The sequence below is a fragment of the Carassius carassius genome, chromosome 21 (assembly GCF_963082965.1).
Source record: "Carassius carassius chromosome 21, fCarCar2.1, whole genome shotgun sequence".
NCBI classification, from domain to species: Eukaryota; Metazoa; Chordata; class Actinopteri; order Cypriniformes; family Cyprinidae; genus Carassius; species Carassius carassius.
In genome coordinates, this window is record NC_081775.1 from 20,981,061 (window position 1) to 21,001,195 (window position 20,135).

The window sequence follows — 20,135 nt, forward strand, 5'->3', positions numbered from 1 at the left end:
AGGACATTTTGCCTCCTCGTGATATGACCTTTAACTGTATATATATAAAAAAAACTTTAAAATGAGTTGTATTGATCTAGTTGAAAGGAGTTTGTCATAGTGTGACAGATTCTTCATCATAGAGCGTTTTGAACTGACTTTCCATCATTGCATCACTGATACTAGTTCTTTATGAAGGAGTCACTCAAACTGGCTCTTTATCATCGAGTCACTGAGACTTGCTCATCATTGTGAAGTCACTCAGATTGATTCTTCATAAGAGACCGCCACCAAATGATTCCTAATATCTCTTTCAGATCATATGCAGTGCCGTCACTGATCCAGAAGTGTCTCAACGTACTGTATGTCATCATTACTTTTCAATAATGCCAAATTCCCCAATGCCAATAAGTTTTCTATCTCTCCCTAGGGTCCCACAAGCTGGTGTAATTTCAGACTGGCCCAGAACTGTCCATTTCACCTTCCAGCTTTACCGATTTCCCCCTGTCACCACCGAGCGTCTGAAGCTGCTTGACCCCGAGAGGAACAGCAAGCTGAAATCCGGCTCTGATTACCCCTGTGTCCTCTCTGTTATCAACAAGGATGGCACATTCAGCTCTGGTATGATTACCATCCTGGTGAAAATGCTTTATGATTCTCTTCAGCACTCTTAAACATGTTTATTTGACTAATCAGTTATCTTGTTTCAGAAGCATTCTTGAAAGCAAACGCATATTTATAGCTCTCCTCAAAATCACCAATATCTCTTTTTTCGTTCTAATGAATTCGATTAATGTCTGTTTAAAACTTTATAGCCATTTTTAACAGCAACATATGCAGCATTTTTAGTGAATAAAGCTCTAAAAAATTACCCATTAGAGTTTTACGGCTCTTGGCTGAAGTCCAGTAATTGCTTTTAAGAAGGAGTCTTCATACACAGCAGCCTGCTGAGGAGAAGTATAGGAGCGACCTGACTTTGTGATGAACTTGGTAGTGCTGAAAAAACAGTTTTGGCTCAGTTGGTTCATACGGCTGCCAAAAATACTTATTACCTGCCCCTGATGTGAGTTATTTTTATCAATAGTTTCTCACAGATTGGCAGAGGCCGATATTTCAAAGCACCTTAAAATGTTGAGCTAAGAGCACTTTAGGTACACTTTTCCTACCGCCAGAGTGGGGCTTTTTGCTCTCTGAAGCTCATTGCCTTGATTTTTATGTGTTGCAAGCAATACTTTGACTGAAAAGGCTCCCACTTTGAGAGAAAACCAAAGCTGGGCAGCGATTTCACCAGTTGTTGCATTGAAAAGGCTTTTACTGATTGGCTAGATAAAACATCTGATGAGGTGCAACATACATGACATGAGAATGTGTCTCTCTCATGATGAGTAGGCAGCTTCTTATTTGCCTACAGCGACCAGCTTAGAAGAATGAAGGCATAGATGATAGAGATTGAACAAAGGTATCAAAGTGTAAGATAGATACAGTGGTGGAGAACAGAAGAAATGAGACCGATAATGGGAGATTGATAGAGCATGAGAGCATGACGGAGAGATGCAAGGGTAAAAGAGGATCAGCTCTAACAGCCGCTTTCAGCCTTTTTATTTCAGAAGAGATGTAGTATCATACATAAAAAATACATTTAGCATCAGCATGCAAGCCCTGTCCTCACAGTCAGCCCTATAAGACAGGAGATTTCAACCATTTTCAGGTTAAGGACCACTTGGTGAAAATAAGTACAGAAGAATATCACGTATACCAGGGTTGTGCAAATCTGTCTGTCTATTTGTCAGTTTATCTATTGGTCTGTCTGTTGGTCAGTCTGTATCTGTCTGTGCTGTATGTCTCTTTGTTTATTTGTCTATATATTGATCTGTCTATACTGTCTGTCTGTCTGTCTATCCATGTGTCTATCCTGTCTGTCTGACTATAGATTCTACGTTCTGTATACTATTGCATACTCAATTCAAATGATAAAATTAAATTCATTAATTGAATACAATTTTAAAAGGTACAGTATTCAGTTTAATTCTAAATGGTGCAACCCTGATACATATGGAACCACATTAATGTATTTATATAAAGTAATGTGCTTACATTGCAAATAAAAAACAATTAGCAGTTATGTACAGTGTATACTGCATGTGGGAAAAACAATGAAACATTTACACTAGCTTCTTTATGATTGAACTTTTGTAACTACGTTTAATTCAATTTTTTTTTCCTTCACAAAAAAAGAGTTTGAAATCAAATGATAATTTTCTGGCACCATAGGGGTTACAGACCCTCTATTGAAGACCCCTGCTATAAGGCGTTAAAGCATTATGCCTCAGTGAACTGAGCTCAGCCCTTAAACCCACCTCTGGCCTGACTATACAAGGCAATGAGCCATACAGTGCCATAAAGATTAAAGGCTGAATGGTGATGTTGTGCAGAAGGCCTTTTGATGTCTGTGGAGGGAACATCTGTATCCTGTGGGATATGATGCTGTTATTGTGCAATTACTGGTTGTTGCATAACATCTTCTCATCCCAGATTATTGGCTGAGCATTGCACTTCCTTCCAATGAAGAAATAATATTTTTGGCTCTATGCCTGAAGTAGTACAATGTAAAAGCAACAGTCAGTTTAACATTTTGACTTCATTAAGCATTAGTGTTGCATTTGCCTGTTTTGTTACGAATGAAAATGCATTGATTTATATTCAATTTTGACTGTGCTCAACCCGCTTGGCCCCATCAATCAGGCTTCAAATCCAGTCACTGTTGTTTCCATAACCTCACATCATCAGAGTGTCTTTGCTTAACTCCATACTGTTTGTTCTGGATCTTTTGGCAGCATTTGATGCTACAAACAACAAACTATTGATCTCTAAGGTGGTAGAAATGCTCATTTCTAGGTCAGTGCTTTTCTAGTTTATATACTACCTGGATGACAGCAGGTACCAAGTCAACTGGAAACTGGTTCCACAGGGATTGATGCCTGGACCTTTACCAATTTCTTTTTACACTTAGATCATTCACAACTAAGATTGTATGTGTACACACTGTGGCATAAAAAAAAAAGACATTTATATTACAAAAGATTTCAAATACTTGCTGTTCTTCAACAATTCATTAAGCAGCTGTACCAAATCGGCATACTACAGTGATTTCAAAATATATATACTCTCAAAATAACCTCCAAACTTATTTTTCTGCCAAGGTGGCTGAAGGGTCTGTTCAGTAGAAAAAAATGCTTTTCCTTGGCCGCTATTCCTCATCCAGACTAAGGACATTGACTACTGCACTTCCCTTTTTGCAAGTCTGTCAACATCTCCACCATACATCAAACATGCTGCCTTGCACTTCTTTACTCTTTTTACACGTTCCTTCTTTTTTGGCCTAACAGCTTCTGCTATACATCCCATGGAGCACATCAATAATGCTGCCTTACACTTCTTTACACTTGTTTTTCTGACTTTAAATCACTGCTCAGATCTACTTTAAATCACTGCTTAGGCCTGTACATGAAGTATTGGTCCAGGACCTTCTCCAGCTTTGCATAAAATCATAAATGTAAATGCAGTGTTACCCAAGCATTTTCAACACTGATTACTGTCATCACTTTAGAAGCGGGGAAACATGTTGGAACGCATAGAAAACATTTTGATATTCATGACTGACACGACATCACAGAAATGTTTATGTAAATTTTCCCACACATTTTGCTTGGTGGCTAAACTGAGTTCAGAGTGTTTGGTTTTTACATAAAAGCCCTTGATTGCTTGCTTCAGAGAATTGGACGTTGCGTTATCTCACCCACCTGAGATTTGCGTTAAAGATGGGAGATTTACTTCACTCTCATTCCATATGGCCACTAAACCCATCCCTTTAATCACAAACCTTTTTCTATCTCCTCTCAGTATTCATGTTTGTTATTTCCTTTTGTTTTTCTCGTACTTAGGTTGTCCTGGTCTGCAGCTGCAGTACAGAGTTGACCCGCAGTTCCTCAAGCCAGGCGAACGAGGCTGGTTCCTGCGATACCTGGCACTCCACTCCCTACAGATTGATATCTGGGACAGTGAATCCTTAATGCTTATTGGCTCAGCTGCTGTGGAGCTGAAGGTAAAATTACCTAAATTTACTTGCAAGAAAACCATGATTTAAAATGTAAACAAAGTAATTTGTTCAAAAGACATTTGCCAACTAAATTAGCTGAAAGAAAGCCAATAAAGGAATTTACATGACCTTACATGTTGTCAACATGTTCTCCATAAGATCATTCATGTAAACACACTCATAGACTCAGCAGTAATATTACAATAACCCAACTCACCTCACATAAACAATGACAAAACAATATTACAACACACCTCACATTCCTTGGCAACAGCCTTGCAAGTCCTCAACTTGCCATGTTAGTAATAACCCCACAAGCCTTACAAAGAATTTTGACATGGGTACAAATACTGCCCTCATTAATAGCCCAACAGAACTCACACAGCTTTTTAACTCAGGCAGACAGTCACCCTGCACATCGAAACCTTTCTGTGGTATTCATTATTTAGTGTGCTCAGATGGGAGTGTCATGTCAAAATTATGAAATATGCATGGCATACTTCAGGACACCTGTGTCTGTTAGATCTCGCCGCCGCAGGTCTCATGGCTAGAGCTCTCATTGATGTCAGCTGTTGAATAAAGGTTAAAACAAAACAAGACCAGAAATAGATACAATCACATCAACATAATTGGACCGTTCATCTTTAACATGGATTTTGACCTTTTCAGAATTAACAAAGGGTCCATTTAGGATTCAAACACTACCACAAGGTCGCATGTAGTGGCATTTGTCAGTAGCCTGTAACGTATGTCTTAGTTGCTCATTATTTTTGTTTATCTTTTTGTTCTACATGGTAAGATCAGTAGAATTGATTCAGGGGCCATGACGAATCGCCTTGATTTTTAGCACAATTTTTTATAATTGATCACTCTAAATTTAAGATCTTAAATTGACAGCTTTAAAGGGTTAGTTTACCCAAAACACCCTTGGTGTATATGGCTTTCTTCTTTCAGATGTTTCCAATCAGAGTTATATAAAAAATTGTTCTGGCTCTTTCAACCTTTGTACGTTTTTGTTCAACAGTCCAAAAGTAGTCAAATAAAGCATGCACATCCATATTAAAATGTGCATCACACATCTCCAGGGGTGAATAAAGGTCTCCTGTAGTGAATCGATGCTTTTTTGTAAAAAAAAAATAGATATCGCAGTGCATACGTGTGTGAGTCTCGCGAAAACTAATTTTTGTTTACAGGAGCAAAGGAAGCTAATTTTCCTTAATTTAGCAAAGGTAAAACGGTCTCCTCTTGGATTATACTGAAATTCTCTGTAATCTTTCTTTAAAAATCCTTGTTTTGTGCTTCTAATTCATGACCATCTTTTGTTTTTTTACAAAACATCGATTCGCTACAGGAGGCCTTTATTCACCCCAAAGAGATGTGTGATCCACATTTTTATATGGATGTGTGTGCTTTATTTGACTACTTTTGGACTGTGAAACAAAAACACCATGCCATTTTAAAGGTTATAAAGGTTGAAAGAGCCAGGACCTTTTTTAATAAAACTCTGATTGGATTCATCTGAACAAAGAAAATCAAATACACCTTGGATGTCTTGAGGGTGAGTAAAACAAAGACAAATTTTCATTTTTGTGTAAACTAACCCTTTAATAGTATGTGACGTTTGCTTTTGCAGCATATGCTCCGTCAAGGCCGTGCAGCCGTCCAGGTGAACCATGAGCTGGAAGTGATCACTACTGAGTACCTGCAGGATGCCAGCTTTGCCAGCAGGCATGACAACAAGCATAGCACCACTCCAGCCATCAATGTCTACACTACCGTAAAAGGAATTCTGCATCTGCGGCTTGGCAACGTTGGTAAGGATTGATTAAGCACCATGAATTAAAAATTCAATTTTTAAGGTAAAATACTTAGTAAAGCGGTTTGTAACATTATTTCTCAGAAAAGATTAAACATAGTTTTGTGGCAGTATCAGAAAATTCTGTATCTGTCAGGGATGTGCAACATTCGGCATTGAATTGAAAATACCATTTAAATTAGAGTTCAGTTCTTAAATTTGAAGTGAGGAAGTAAACTACAACTAGAAATTTGACCTTTGGTTTGGAATAATAAAAAGCATAAGTAAAAGGATTAATTTTTACCTAGGAAATGTTGAATGTAGGCTTGACACAAAGCTTTCAGGAAAAAACAAAACAAAAAAACATTTAAAAGCTATAGACTGTTGGATGGATGGATATATAGACATACCTATATGATACATTTGGTCTTTAACTTTCCAATCTCTGAGACGTCACTATAGCGTAAGAAGCATCCGTCATTAGTGACCTTAAACATCTGAGCTGTTTTCCACTCTGGAAATCCAAGCTGAGTCAAAGCTATTCACAGTTTGTCTTTGTTTATCTGCTTAAGCTCCGTCTAAGAGGCCCAGTGAAAATGCAAGTGTTTCTTGAGAAATTAGCCAAACAGTCAGATACCCATCGGCTTTCCTCTGTCTCTCACTCTCAGCGGTCGGAATCAATTAACTCATCCACAACCCGCTCAAAAGCTGCTCAACACCATATCTCAGTCTGAGATTAATGCGTTGTCCATTTATTTGTTTCCTAATGAGTGGTCGCCGTTAACAAGAGATCGAGGTTTAGTCGTTCTCTAAGGCTTACTGAGATGTTTATCCTTCAAAAGCGCCTCAGAGGATTGACTTGGTCAAAGCAAAGACAATTATCAGTCAGAAGAGTGGGGGATTGGGGCTTTTATTATGTACATGCAAATGGATTGATTGGTCCATTGAATACATTCAGTCAAGTTTTGATAACGTGGGGCGGCACTCTGGGTAATGCACACAGGATTGATGTCTTAGTTCTCGACCCTGCTCTGTTTCGACATTTTCTGCTCCGATAGGATGTGTCACGTCATTGGGAATTAATGAAGCTCCCGTGTAATTGGACTCGGGATGATTGGCATCTTTTGGTATGCGAAAACATGATGGGAAAAGCTCTTAATGAAATCCTCTTTAATTAACTTCAGCTTGATACGAAGAGACAAGTGAATAATTAAACAAACAGCAAATCCACATAAAAGAAATGGATAACTTAATTTGCCACTAATGGAACAGGTTAAATATCATCTCTGAATTCCGAGTGTTTCGGTGCATCTGTCAAAAGCTTCTCACAGTAGCAACAGGCTCTATCACCTCCGGATTCTTTATGCCTTTATACTGAACAGAGAGAGAGACGCAGGGCCAGTTGGAGGGGAGGAAAGATTAGGATTTTATAATTCGCCTGCCTCTGGCCTCCACGCTGCTCATCTGCAAACGTTTGATAAGCGTGGCGAAGAAGAGAAAAAGAGAGATGGGGAATGGGAGAGAGGGAAAGAAAATCGCATTTCCTCGACAATTATTTCCAAGCGAGTCCTCTATCTCTGCTTTCATGCTAAAAATACAAAAAACAATGGTATATATTTGCAACAGGGGCCAGTGTAGACTTCTGTCTATCTCCTTTAAAACAAAGCTACATTTAGAAGATAAGAGAAAGTGCTTCCTAATGGAAATCCTATCATGTGCTCCACTACAGATAAAAGAGCTCCATATTTGAATGATTTCCAAAGCTATAGAAAGGCATTCTGCTGGGTAAATAGGGGTCTAATGGAGGCATCTAAAGATAATGAAACAGCCAACCGGCAGGTGTAAAGTTATCGGGGACACTGAGAAAGAACTGAATGATATTTCCGATGTCTTCAGGATTAAACTTGCTGAAGTTTTACATGTTCTAGAGTCTTCTGTGGGTTTGTAAGGCTTGAGGGCTCACTTTGGTTCACAATATTGTACAAGATTGTTTTGGGTTGTGTATGGATAGGCATGAGAGGTTTTGTGGAAGTCTTTGAAAAGTTGAGAGCTATGAACTCGAGAAATCTACTCTGTTAGTTTAAGAACAAACTTTAGCTCTTATAAAGGATTAGACTATAAATCTTAAGATGTGCGTTCTTTGAAATCGTCTTTCTTTAATATTTATGCTGTTTTCTCTCAGAACAATCCAGCAAACCCCTCATTTGTTCAGCTATTGCTGATGTGATTTAATGCCGTATTTTGAATGTGAAACTGAATGTGAGGGATTTGTGTGAAATTGCTATGTATATCTGATCATAAACCTTCTTCTGATCTCAAATTAAACAAAATTATACGTATAGTCTGCTTAAACAAATAACATACAAACAATGAATCCTTTTTATTTCGACTCATTTTTATATATCAGACATGTCAACAGGGATGCATGCATATTCAAAAGATGCGATAAAAGTCTTTAACTGACACTCTTGGTTTCTTGAAATGTCCTTTTGCACTCTTCTTTGTATGACACCCACTCTTATGGAGAGTAGCAATGTTGCTGAAACTTTACCATTTGTAGATAGTTTCTCTTACCGTGGACTGATGAACTTTACAGCTTTTAGAGATATATTTTATAACCCTTTCCAACTTTATGCTTAATATTAGGCATTCTGAGATATCATTTGCCTAGGGACATGGTTCATACCTGGCAATGCTTCAGTGGCAAACTTTGTGAGAGTGTTTTTTATTTTATTTTTTTATACGAGCTGAGTTCTATCTCGTCTTGTTGTTTGGGTTCCAGGTTAACTGACTTCTGACTCCAATTAGCTTTTAGAGAAGTCATTAGTCTAGGGATTCACCCTTTTCCTCCTTGCACTTTGAAAGTTTACACTAAGTGTTCAGTACAGGCATTAAAATGTATCATTATTTGAGTAGACTGTTTGCTCGTTATTGTGTATCGATCACATCAATTGACTAATCTATGCAGAAGTCCATGGTAAATCCAAAGTTTCACATGTGTTTGTCACTGTTAAATCTCTGGCAATATTATGTATGTGCAGTGTGTGAGAGGGTACACAGGTCATAAGGTGTAGCTTCTTTGCATGGTGTATTTATGTTTAATTAATTAGCGAATATTTAAATTGTGTAAAAGTCATAAAGGTTAGTATTAATGTAAAACTTTGGAGCACATTTCTTGAGCCTCCACTGAGAAATCTAATCCTGTGCTGGGTTCAATATCTCTGATTTAGCGTTGACCTTACTTGAATATTCTGTTATTAAAGCTAAATATCTCATTGTGCTGCCTGGAGTACCTTCATTATGCATGTATATGTTTTTTTTCTAAGTTAAATAACAGTTCAAGTGCTGCTGGCATCCCATTCAACTTAAAAATAATAAACAGCCTCATCATCTAATATACAGTAGTAGCAGCAGTGAGTATATATATAGTAATATATATATAAATCTTTCTATCTTTTATTGCCATTAAATGCTGTTATAAATCAACCAATATATATGTGTATAGGTTTCTTATATATATTGATTGTTATTGGTATATATACACAGTTATCGCTCTTAATTATGTACACAATGTTAAATCACGTATATGCCTTTTTCATGACAAATAATCACCAGTCTGAGATCAAATGCATTGTTCTCATTCACCATTTCAAAACATAATAATGATCTTTAAATTAAATGCTCTTCATTTAAATACTGGAAACATTTGTCTTTGTTTTTCCAATTGACAAAATAAGTGTGTGTTTAAGTTCTAGACGCCTGACTTGTGTACCCCTCTATCACTATTTTCATTGGAGTTTCAATCAATCATTGGCAGTGCCCTGAAACACACACTCCCACCTTCAATCACTTTTGTGCCTGACCTCTGTCTCAGACTTGTAATTACAGCTCTTACCTGTCTGTAATCACAGGTAAAGCCATTGAATGTTTAGGGCGGTTGATGTTTGTTGTGAAACCAATGGAAGCAAAGCACTTACACTGCAGTTTAGATTATTTACTGCCTTCCAATGCACAGCAATCACAGTTGAGAGATAGAGAACCAGTAAGATAAGGGTTATTAGCAAAGGAGAATTCAGCTACACCAACATTTCAGTGGTTTTTTTTTTGCTTAAGTATTGTTTTTGTAATTTTCTTTTTTACATATCCACCTCTTCTTCCATTTCTCCCTGTTTAAGATTCCTGCCTGTCCTTTTTGACCACAGAATGTTTGTCATTGCAAGGCACCAATCAATGCATCTTTCTTTGTGGCATTGTGATGGTCATCATCAGTTCAACCGAATAACAGCAGAGACAGTCTCTGTGGTAACAGACATATCTCTAATGGTAAATCTAACTCTTCGGCTGTCATTCTTAAGTCTGTCTTTGAGGGATACTTTTGCTTCACCTATATTTCTCATACTAGCAGTGATCAGACTTATAAAGCCAATGCACAAAACAAAAGAGTCTATGTATCTGTTGTATATCTTGGGTATTTATACATACACACAATACAATATTTTGTGTCTGATTGCTAACACACATGAAAATGTATAAAAGTAATATTCATATGTTTTATATATTTTCAGTTGGCAATGTGGTTGTAAGACAAATTATGAGCTCAGTTACTGTACCTTAAATAATGTGTGTGTGTGTATATATATATATATATATATATATATATATATATATATATATATATATATAATGACACTAAGTACCATTATATGATTTGTAAAGTATTATCATATATATATATATATATATACGTGTGTGTGTGTGTGTGACAATACTTTTTTATCATATATATATATATATATATATATATATATATATATTAGTATTATTATTAGGTGTAACAACTATATTAGCTATATTTAGTAGGTATATTTAAGTATAGTAATTTTAATTCTATATAAAAGTTTTGGTGTTATTGTCTGAGAACAGGTATATTTACTGTAGATTTACACAAGCAATGAAAATAACATGCATATTTACTATGTATTTAATTTGTATAATTTTAATCAAATAAAATGTAAACATTTAGCTGATCATTTGTTATATCACATTGTAAAAGTTGTTGTTTTTAAAAATTAACACTTTAGTATAGGGAACATTTCTCACTATTAACTAGTTGCTTTTTAGCATGCCTAATGTTAACATAATGGCTGTTTATTAGTACTTAAAAAGCACCTATTCTGCATGACCATATTCTACATCCCTAACCCTACCTGATGCCTAAACTTACCAACTACCTTACTAACTATTAACTACAAATTAGTAGTTTATTGAGGTAAAAGTCATAGTTAAAGGTTTATTAATATTAAGAATTGGACCGAGATTGGACCGATTAATATTAAGAATTAGAGAATAAAGTGTGACTGGTAAAAATATTTATTTCTGAAGAATCTGTAATCTTGATCGTGTAATCAGCCAGATAGTTAGGAACAAAGAAAATGGTAGTAACAAAGCTATCTTCTGGAAAGCTCTGTTTAAATTGACATACATTTCTAAGCTTAATTTAACCAAACTGGACTGATTTGGACTGAGCTTTCTTTTACTCTTTTTTCAACAGGTGGCAGTGTAAAAAATTCCCAGAGTTCTTTGGATCTTCCTCCATCACTCTCCCATGTGGTCCAGCCCAGCGATGCCCCTCAGGGTTTTGCAGGAGGAGGTGTCCCTGCTTTAACGGTCCTCCAGCTTAACGGTATATCACATCATCCCTCTAAAGCAAAGCTTGACTTCATATCCACAGAACCTAGGAGCTCTGCAGTTCTACAGCTCTGGAGAATTTATAAAAGTACATCATGTGGGATTTGCTGATAATTCCAGAAGAGGATTTGGCGGAGAATTCCCTTATCTAGTTGTAGTGGCTGTTTTTATTTATCTTCCTTCTCACTCTCTTATTATCGCTTCATTCTAATGACAGAGTGTATCACAGTAGTATGATATACTGTATGGAAACGTAGAATGCTAATGTCTTCCAAGAAGACAATATTAGTCTTTTCATTACCTTGTTGTGTAAGACATAAATCTAGACATTTAATCTTTTAAACCTCATGAGAATGGCCAATGAATTGCATATGGGTGATGCTGTTTTACATATTTAATAAGCGATCCTGCAGTACTGTAGCAGAAGGCTACCTGATACCTCGGTACCTATTCAGAGCAAAAAACATTGTTAAGGACTCCTCTTACATCATCTGTTTTACCTGCTACCTTCGGGAAGGCGATATAGGTCAATCAAAACACAAACGGCCAGATTTTCAAATAGTTTTTATCCAAGAGCTATTCAGTCCCTGAAGTAAGGGATGATTTGCACTATTTATTTATGTGAAATCCTTGTGGTCTGAGCAATAATTTCTGTACTTAGAACTGCACTTTATTGTCTTATCTGCATCTATTTGGTTATCATATTGTAGCACCTCTGTGTGTAGTCTCTGAAATCTCATTGCATTCCGATGCAATGACAATAAAAGCTTAAAATTGGAAATTGAAATATAGTCCTATAAATATCCTGCCATTTATGCTGAATGTTTTTACTAATTTTAACTATCCTGCTCCACAAGATTTTTCTAAACTCTTTCTCTGCAATGACAGTAGTTAAAAAAAATATAAGAATATATTTGACATTATAAGATGCCCGTTATAGCATCCCTTGCAGCAATGCTGAGAATGCAATATGTATTTGCATTACATTATGAATTGCATTTTGACACATTTTAAAAATGCGGCGATGTGTGAAATCAAACTTGCATAGCTAGAAGCATTTGTGTTCAATTAGGTAGGTAGAGCAGTGGTTCTACACTGGTGGGTCGTGACCCCAAAATGTATCTTTTCTGACTGGATAAACTGTATAATCATGCATCGTTAGTATGGATTAATAATTAGACTAGTTTTTTGTTGATGACCTCACAGGCCATATAAATATAATACATAGTTATACAAAAATTATAAATGACACACACACATATATAATATATAACATGTATATTAATGGGGGGGGGGGGGGTTATGTCAGCCTGATAAGACGGCGATAAAGAGAGTGCTTCAACATGTTCTTATTCATCACATAGAGGCCCTGTTGTCTCCAATGCAATGTAGGTCTTCCTCCCTCTCTCTCTCTCTGTAGGATGGGCTACAGTGGGAATTTAGGTTTAGGAAAAAACACTGGCAGGCTCTTTTTGATCCTGCGTCTTTTGATCCCTTGTCGTTCTGTCTTCATTGGCTTTAAATCACAGGATTATGTTAGTTGTGATGTTGAATCGCATTGAAGCGTGAATCTCAGAGCAGGTATATCTGAAAGCAGGTCTCATTGGGTGGGAGGGATAACTGGAAAAGACCAAGATGGATTTTAGGCCAAATGGAGGTTGAAAAGTGGTCCCCGAGGAAGTGAGGAAAGAGAGCATGTGTGTCTCGTAGGAGCGAAAGATGTTGTTTATGCGGATGTATTATATGTGTGTTGCAGCAAGCAATGCCAGACGAGCCCGCCGATTGCCAGAAATTGACAGTGAGCTGGCCAGACTGCTACAAAGCACCATGAGGGAAGTAGGCGGAGCCACACTGCATCAGCAGGCTGAAGCAAAGGAAGTGCGCCAGAGGAAGATTGACAGAATGGCAGCTGTCCGTCAACTCGAGGAGCAGAAAGCCACGCCCCCTTTTCAGGACAGCTCAAACATCACGGTAAGAAAGAAGGACGGTTTTAAATTGAGCGGGATCGAAAAGCTGTCTGTCTCAGCAGGAGCTGATTGACATTCACTTCCACTGTGCAGCATGTGATCCTGACATTCGCTCCAATGTCGATACTGAAGGGATGGTCAAAAATGTCATTTCAAACCAGTGTGACTTTCTTTTTTCATGAACGAAGGTTTGGATCACTTGTTTCATTGAAAAGATCTAATTGAAAAGAGTCATTTGTTTACAAATTGGAAATCTCTTGAACGTGCAAAGAAGATACTAAAGATAATAATGAGTGACATTTTCATGTGTTCCTCTCACAAAGCCATCATCAGATGACCTGAAATATAGCATATGGGTCATATGGGACACTTATGTGATACTTTATTTATCTAATGTCGAAGTTTGAGAGCTCCAGTTCTCACTAACTTTCATTATTTGGAAAAGTGCTCCCACTCTATTCTTCGGAAATTCAACTTTTATGAAAGAAGGTAAGTCATGTTGGTTTCAAAATACAGTAAAAATGATGAAAAATTTATTTTTGGTTGATCTATTGTGTTCCTTTCAAAGCATGAGCTTTATTTTAGCTCTAAAGAGGAAACAGCTGAAACTGAGCAGCATTATTCGCCAGTTCCTCCCACTCTGTGGGAATGATGAAATCGAACCTAAATTCACTTTTTCTTTCGCTCAACAGCCTAGCACGGTCTTGCCATGCTTCAGGCACATCCGCTTTATTAGTTTCTAGGTCTTTTCGGTGCAGTTTCAACATGTGAATTTCTTCGGATCCTTTCTTTCAGAGGCATCGGGCAGAGCGTGTGCAACATTCCCGTGACCTGCGTGTGATTGAGGCCTATCGTGAGCACTGTAAAGCACAGGAGATCACCAACATGCTCTCTCAGGCCATCACTACCAAACACACACTCTACGCCACGCTAGGAACGGCAGAGTTCTTCGAATTTGTGCTCAAGAATCCATTCAATGTTCCTCAGACTGTCACTATTGAATGTGATGACCCAGAGCTCTGGTGAGATATATTATGTCTTTGAATGCAGTACATCAGTGGTTGTCAAACTGATCAAATATGAACATTTATATACCACCTAGACACATTGACATCTCTTTTCTCGCAAGCTTAAAGGCAGTGTGAGCCACATAATGTCATATTTTGATTAATAACAATTTTCTTACAGGTAGATAAATGATGGTGCTGTAAGAACATTGACTGGCTTTTTTAGAGCTGCGGAAGGGTTGAAACAATACTCTGACTCGTGTCTTTCCAAATCTGTATGCTCTTTCTTTCTTATTTGGAACATAAAAGAAGGTATTTTGAAGAATAATTTTGCCCACACGATGTAATTCAAATGTGTCCAAAAACAACACTGGGCAGAAACTTTAATTTCATAGGCAAAATAAATAAATAATGGAAAAACTGAATGATCACAAAACCAAAAAGCTTTTTAGTTTGTTTCGTTTCATTTTTTTTTCTTTTTTTCGTTGGTTTGTTTGGTTTAGTGTTTTGTTTTATCTCGTTTTGTTTTGTGATCATTCCAGTTTTTCATTTTTTTAAATTATGGGAACGTTACTTTTATATATTCTCTGAGCATTCTGAAATAATTAGTAACTTAAAAAAAAAAGTTCAATGTCCAAGTAAAATGTTTAGCCTTTTGTCTGTTTATTAGTGAGATGTTATAAAGGAAGTGAAATATGTGTGAAATGTGTTAATGCAGTAATTATACAGTTAATACAGTTAGTTATTTCTATCAGAACAACGGTGTGATTACACTATTATAAGCAATCTTATGAGAGCGTGTTCTAGTGAGTTTTTGTCAAAGTAATTTGTGTGTTCACTATAAGAAAAGTAATTAGATTCATTCTCAGTACAGTATGTAAATGCCCTAATAAGACCACCTTAATGTTAATATGTACATACAGTAGTATGCCTATACTTTAATCATGCACAGCAGGCACTGTGTCCATTCAAAGATCAAATAAAGCCTTTGCCTCTGGCATTACAGCCCTGACAGAAATTCTGCGTAGATCAATGTTTCGTTCACGTGTGAACAACCTTGTCTGAAATGAACATCTGAATGAATGAGTTTTCCTCAGCGGGGCATTACTGGGGCCAAGAGCTTCCCAGGGGGTAGGAAAATAACACTGAATAAATAATCAATTCCCCCCATTCAAGCTAATTTTAATTGCAGCGTGATGTAAAATATCTTTCCCCGACCAGGTTTCCCGCGTAAAGCTTTTAATTCAGGATTATACCACACAAAATATGAGTTTTCTGCAGGCCATAGACTGAGTCCACACTCTCCATCGTGATGAGCACAAGCCAAGAAAGTGAGAAAGAGAAGTTAGGAGGACGAGGTGGAATAAATTACAGCATTAACACCCCTGCATCTTTCAGCGTTTAATTAGGAAAGACATTAGTAGTCTAAACTCTACACACACACACACACATGCTGTGATTTAGGACAAGATAAATATTCTCCAGCACCTCTTCCGGGAAGTATGTTTGCATGGCAAACGTCTTCGCATACTTGCATTGTGTTGTGGCATAAAACCGCAGCACTTTGTGATGTGTCGTGGAGGTAACTGCTAGCCCAGGAGTGGTGTGTTTGTCTGTGCGTGAACCCTGTGAGTCAGTCCAAAGCACTCTTGTATGCACAGAGCTGTGCCAGGGAAACAAATACCTGAGGTCTGGAGTTGGCATTCGTACATTTGTGTTGAATTGATGCTTTTCTCTTCCAGTGCAAAGGATATGTCAGGCCCGTGTTTGTATTGCTGATGTATGCCACAAAGCCAACCTTATAAAATCACCTCTCTCTTTCACTTTCACTGAAGAGATTGTTTCTCACCTGTACTCACATATTATATATGGACAAGCTGAACTAATGGGGTGGCAGGTTAGAAGATACGCCAGATTTCAGCAGAGCTGCTCCATTCTTTCTGCCTAATTCATTTTATCCACGCAGGTCAGGTCCCGCAGCTCATAATTTGTTTTCAGTCCTCTGAAGCAGTTTTTTAGTTATACTTCAGCTGAATTCTATTATCTCTCTCTTTCTCTCTCTCTTTCTCTCTTTAAGATTTTTCTCTCTCTTTTTTGATTTTATACACTACACATTCAAATGTTTGGGGAAACGTTTTTTGAACAAATATTTTTCTTAATCATGAATGCATTAAATTGATCAAAAGTGACAGTAAAAACGTTGATATTGTTACAAAAATGTTTTTAAACTTTCTATTCATTAAAGATTCCTGAAAAACAAATAGCACTGTTTTCACAAAAATATAAAAATTCAAATTTGCCATCACAGGAATAAATTACATGTCAAAATATATTAAAATAGAAATTGTTATAATATTTCACATATAACCATTTTTACTGAATGTTTGATCAATTAAATGCAGACTTGGTAAGCAAAAGAGATCTCTTTCAAAAAAATCTTATTTATACCAACCCCAAACATTTAAATACCAGTGTACTGTTTATTAATTTCAATTTCAATGTATTTATTTTTTTGACAACGTGATTTAAGCTTGATTCATTCAGTACTGCACTTCGGATTTTCCATTTACCATGAGAGAAAATATTTAAGTAATATAAACAACAAATGTAGCAATTTATAGTCACCCTCACCACAAGCCCTGTTTGTTTATGTCTACCTTGTTTTATTGCTGGAAGTACTGTGAAGAGATATTATGCCATGTCATATTCCTCATTTAGGCTTTATAACATTTCAATTTACTTTTCAGTCATTATAGTCCTCTTTTGCATTTTAAAAGATCTCCTTGCATATATGCTTCTATATGAAAGAAAGGGAAATGGGCTTTGCTTTTGTTCACGTAAGTATACTTTTGTACCACCTGCCTGGCTCTCTGTTATTAAAGAGAGAATGTGATTAAATTTTCCGAGACTTGCTTTCACATCTACTGTACATAGTACAAAAGAGTTTTTACACCTCTAAAATCTTTTCTTTTTTTTTTCATTTATGGCGAATGATCCCTTCTTGGGCCCAGAGGTGCTGCCTTTGATGTTTCAAATGCCCTTTTCCTTCATATATTTGTGCATGAAATTTGTCTCTATGAAACAGAACGTAATATTTCACACCCAGTGTGTGTTATCTTTAAACCGTACCCTCCCAGGAGTTTCAGTTCTGTGAAGGCTTATGTTTGACTGTATCATGCATACTCAAATTCTCTTTTTCATTGCCAATAAAATACTGTTGGCAAGGCAAAGAAAGTCCTCAAGCTGTTCCTTTCTTTTCTTCTCCTCTCTCTCTGTTTGCTGTTCTCTGTTTCCCTCAGTGTAATGGTGAAAACTGAGGAGTGGAGATATTTCAAGGGGTTGACGAAGACTCTGACTCCTCTAGAGGAAGAGATGTTTCACGTAAAGGAGAGTACACAGACTCCACAGATTTACCTGCGGCCCAAAGAAAGCGTCCATGTCCCCTTCAAGTACCAGACCTTCATCTGTGGTCACACCTTCCCTCTTCAGGTAAATCTAGGGGGAACTCTCTCAGACTTATACTCAGTGTTCAACAGTTTTTTGTTCTTGTGTTTTCAAAATACTTTTCAGCCCAAAGGTTTTATTGATAGTAACACTGATAATAAATGCTGTATTGTTTTGAGTTTTTTTTTTTTTAATTGTACTTTTTACCTTGAAGATTTAGTGATACTACCAGTTGTTTTGTTTTGTTTGTGAGAGAGTTTTTTAATGGTGTCACATTTGATCAATTTAATTTGTTGTTTATATATTTTTTTGTTTTGCTTTTTGTTTTGGTTTTAAAAACAACAAAAAGGTAAATTTTCACCTCAAAGATTTAGTGCCAATACTAATAATAAATATTTTATTTTATTTGTCTTTAAATGTACTTTTTACTACAATAGTACAACCAATAATAAATATTTTAATTTTATTTTGTATTGTTTTCTTTTATTTGTATTTTTAAAATATAATTAATTATATTAATGATACATATTATAAATAATATATTTACTTATATTATATTTTTATATATTTATAAAAAATATAAATATATTTATTTATATTTTCACCACATTGGTGTAAATAGTCTACACAGGCCCACTATGTAGACTCTCAACTGAAGTAAATCTCAACTGAACTGTCCACTGAACTGCTGATACTGGAAAACAATATCATCTGGAGAAAATGTGGACTATTTAATTGTTTTTGTGTGTTGTGTTGTTTTGTAATTCAACCATGAATGATGTGTCATCACTGAGAAACTGCATTTGTTTCCTCATTTCCCTTTTGCACTGATGAGACTTGGATTAGTTCACATGTTTCCGGTTTAATTGGATTTGGGTTTGTTTATAGTCTGTAGTATTACAGCGGCACCCACAAGTGAGGGAGTGGAGTTTAGAATGACTCAAAGCATCAGCAATAATGAAATGGATTAAAAACAGCCTCATCCAGACAGTCTGAACAGACCTGTCCAAACAATGTTTTTCCATCCCTTAATGACATTATTTCAATGTGATTGTTCTCTCACCGAATGCTGCACTGTTCATGATGACTCCTCTGTCGTACTGCAGGATATGAAAGGCTTAAAGACTTCAAGAAGTCCACAGATGGCTCAGAAACATCTGTCCAATACAATTAATGCCAAATCCATCAAGGTAAGTGCTTAGCTCTCACTGTACTGCTGAGCACACACAGGAGCTCGGTCTCTTTCTATACATCCTGATTAGTAGTTGTGTAGTCAGAGAAGTGGTCCGGCACTCTTGCTGTGGTTCGAACAATCCAGACTGGAAACATGACTTGGTCCTCAACAGTAAAACTGAATGTAACTGATGCACACTTACTAGAACCAAACAAAGGTTACATTCTTTTGTATTTCTGTATGTATTGTTAAGGTGAATATGTATTAAATGAGAAAAAAGAGCTCTTGATCACAGCCCTTGCACTGATGGATCCCTTCTATTGTTTTGACCTTTTAATTGTGTATTTAAGATTTGACCTGAAGAACCAAATACATTTCATTTCAGCCTGCCATTAATATTCAAATTGATTAATTTCAGCCTTTTAAATAAATGAAGTCTGTTAATGAGCAACATTGATCAACTTTCCTGTTGCCTCTCATTAATGTTTCATAATCAGGTCCACACAGACTCAGCAGATTTTCGGGATCAGACAATTTTTTGGACGAGATTCAACTATTTGAATATCTGGAATCCGACTGTGCAAGAAAATCTAAATACTGAGAAAATCACCTTTAAAGTTGTCCAAATGAAGTTCTTAGCCATGCATATTACTAATCAGAAATTACGTTTTGATATATTTACAGTAGGACATTTACAAAATATCTTCATTGAACATGATCTTTTCTTAATATCCCAATGATTTTTGACATAAAAGAAAAATCGGTAATTTTGACCCATACAGTGTTTTTTTGGCTATTGCTAAAAATATACCCCAACGACTTATGACTGGTTTTGTGGTCCAGGGTCACATATTATATTATATTTATAAAATATGAAAAAACTGTTTTTAATCTTATTTATAACCTTTAATTTTCATTGTATGCATATTTTACCCAGTGAATGGTGGTGTCACTTAGACCATCCTATCTTACTCAGATGGTTAAG

The 20,135-nt window shown here is 36.4% G+C and overlaps 1 protein-coding gene across 3 annotated transcripts in view; it reads left to right on the top strand.

The window, feature by feature from the left end:
• Nucleotides 1–20,135, top strand: part of nphp4 (nephronophthisis 4) — a 159,874-nt gene that overhangs the window by 129,005 nt on the left and 10,734 nt on the right. For all 3 annotated transcript variants that reach the window (XM_059503769.1, XM_059503770.1, XM_059503771.1), the window contains 8 exons: nt 410–600; nt 3,921–4,081; nt 5,709–5,889; nt 11,422–11,553; nt 13,315–13,529; nt 14,321–14,547; nt 17,832–18,021; nt 19,083–19,166. In XM_059503769.1, coding sequence (XP_059359752.1) covers nt 410–600; nt 3,921–4,081; nt 5,709–5,889; nt 11,422–11,553; nt 13,315–13,529; nt 14,321–14,547; nt 17,832–18,021; nt 19,083–19,166 — 1,381 coding nt within the window. The remainder of the gene's footprint in view (nt 1–409; nt 601–3,920; nt 4,082–5,708; nt 5,890–11,421; nt 11,554–13,314; nt 13,530–14,320; nt 14,548–17,831; nt 18,022–19,082; nt 19,167–20,135) is intronic.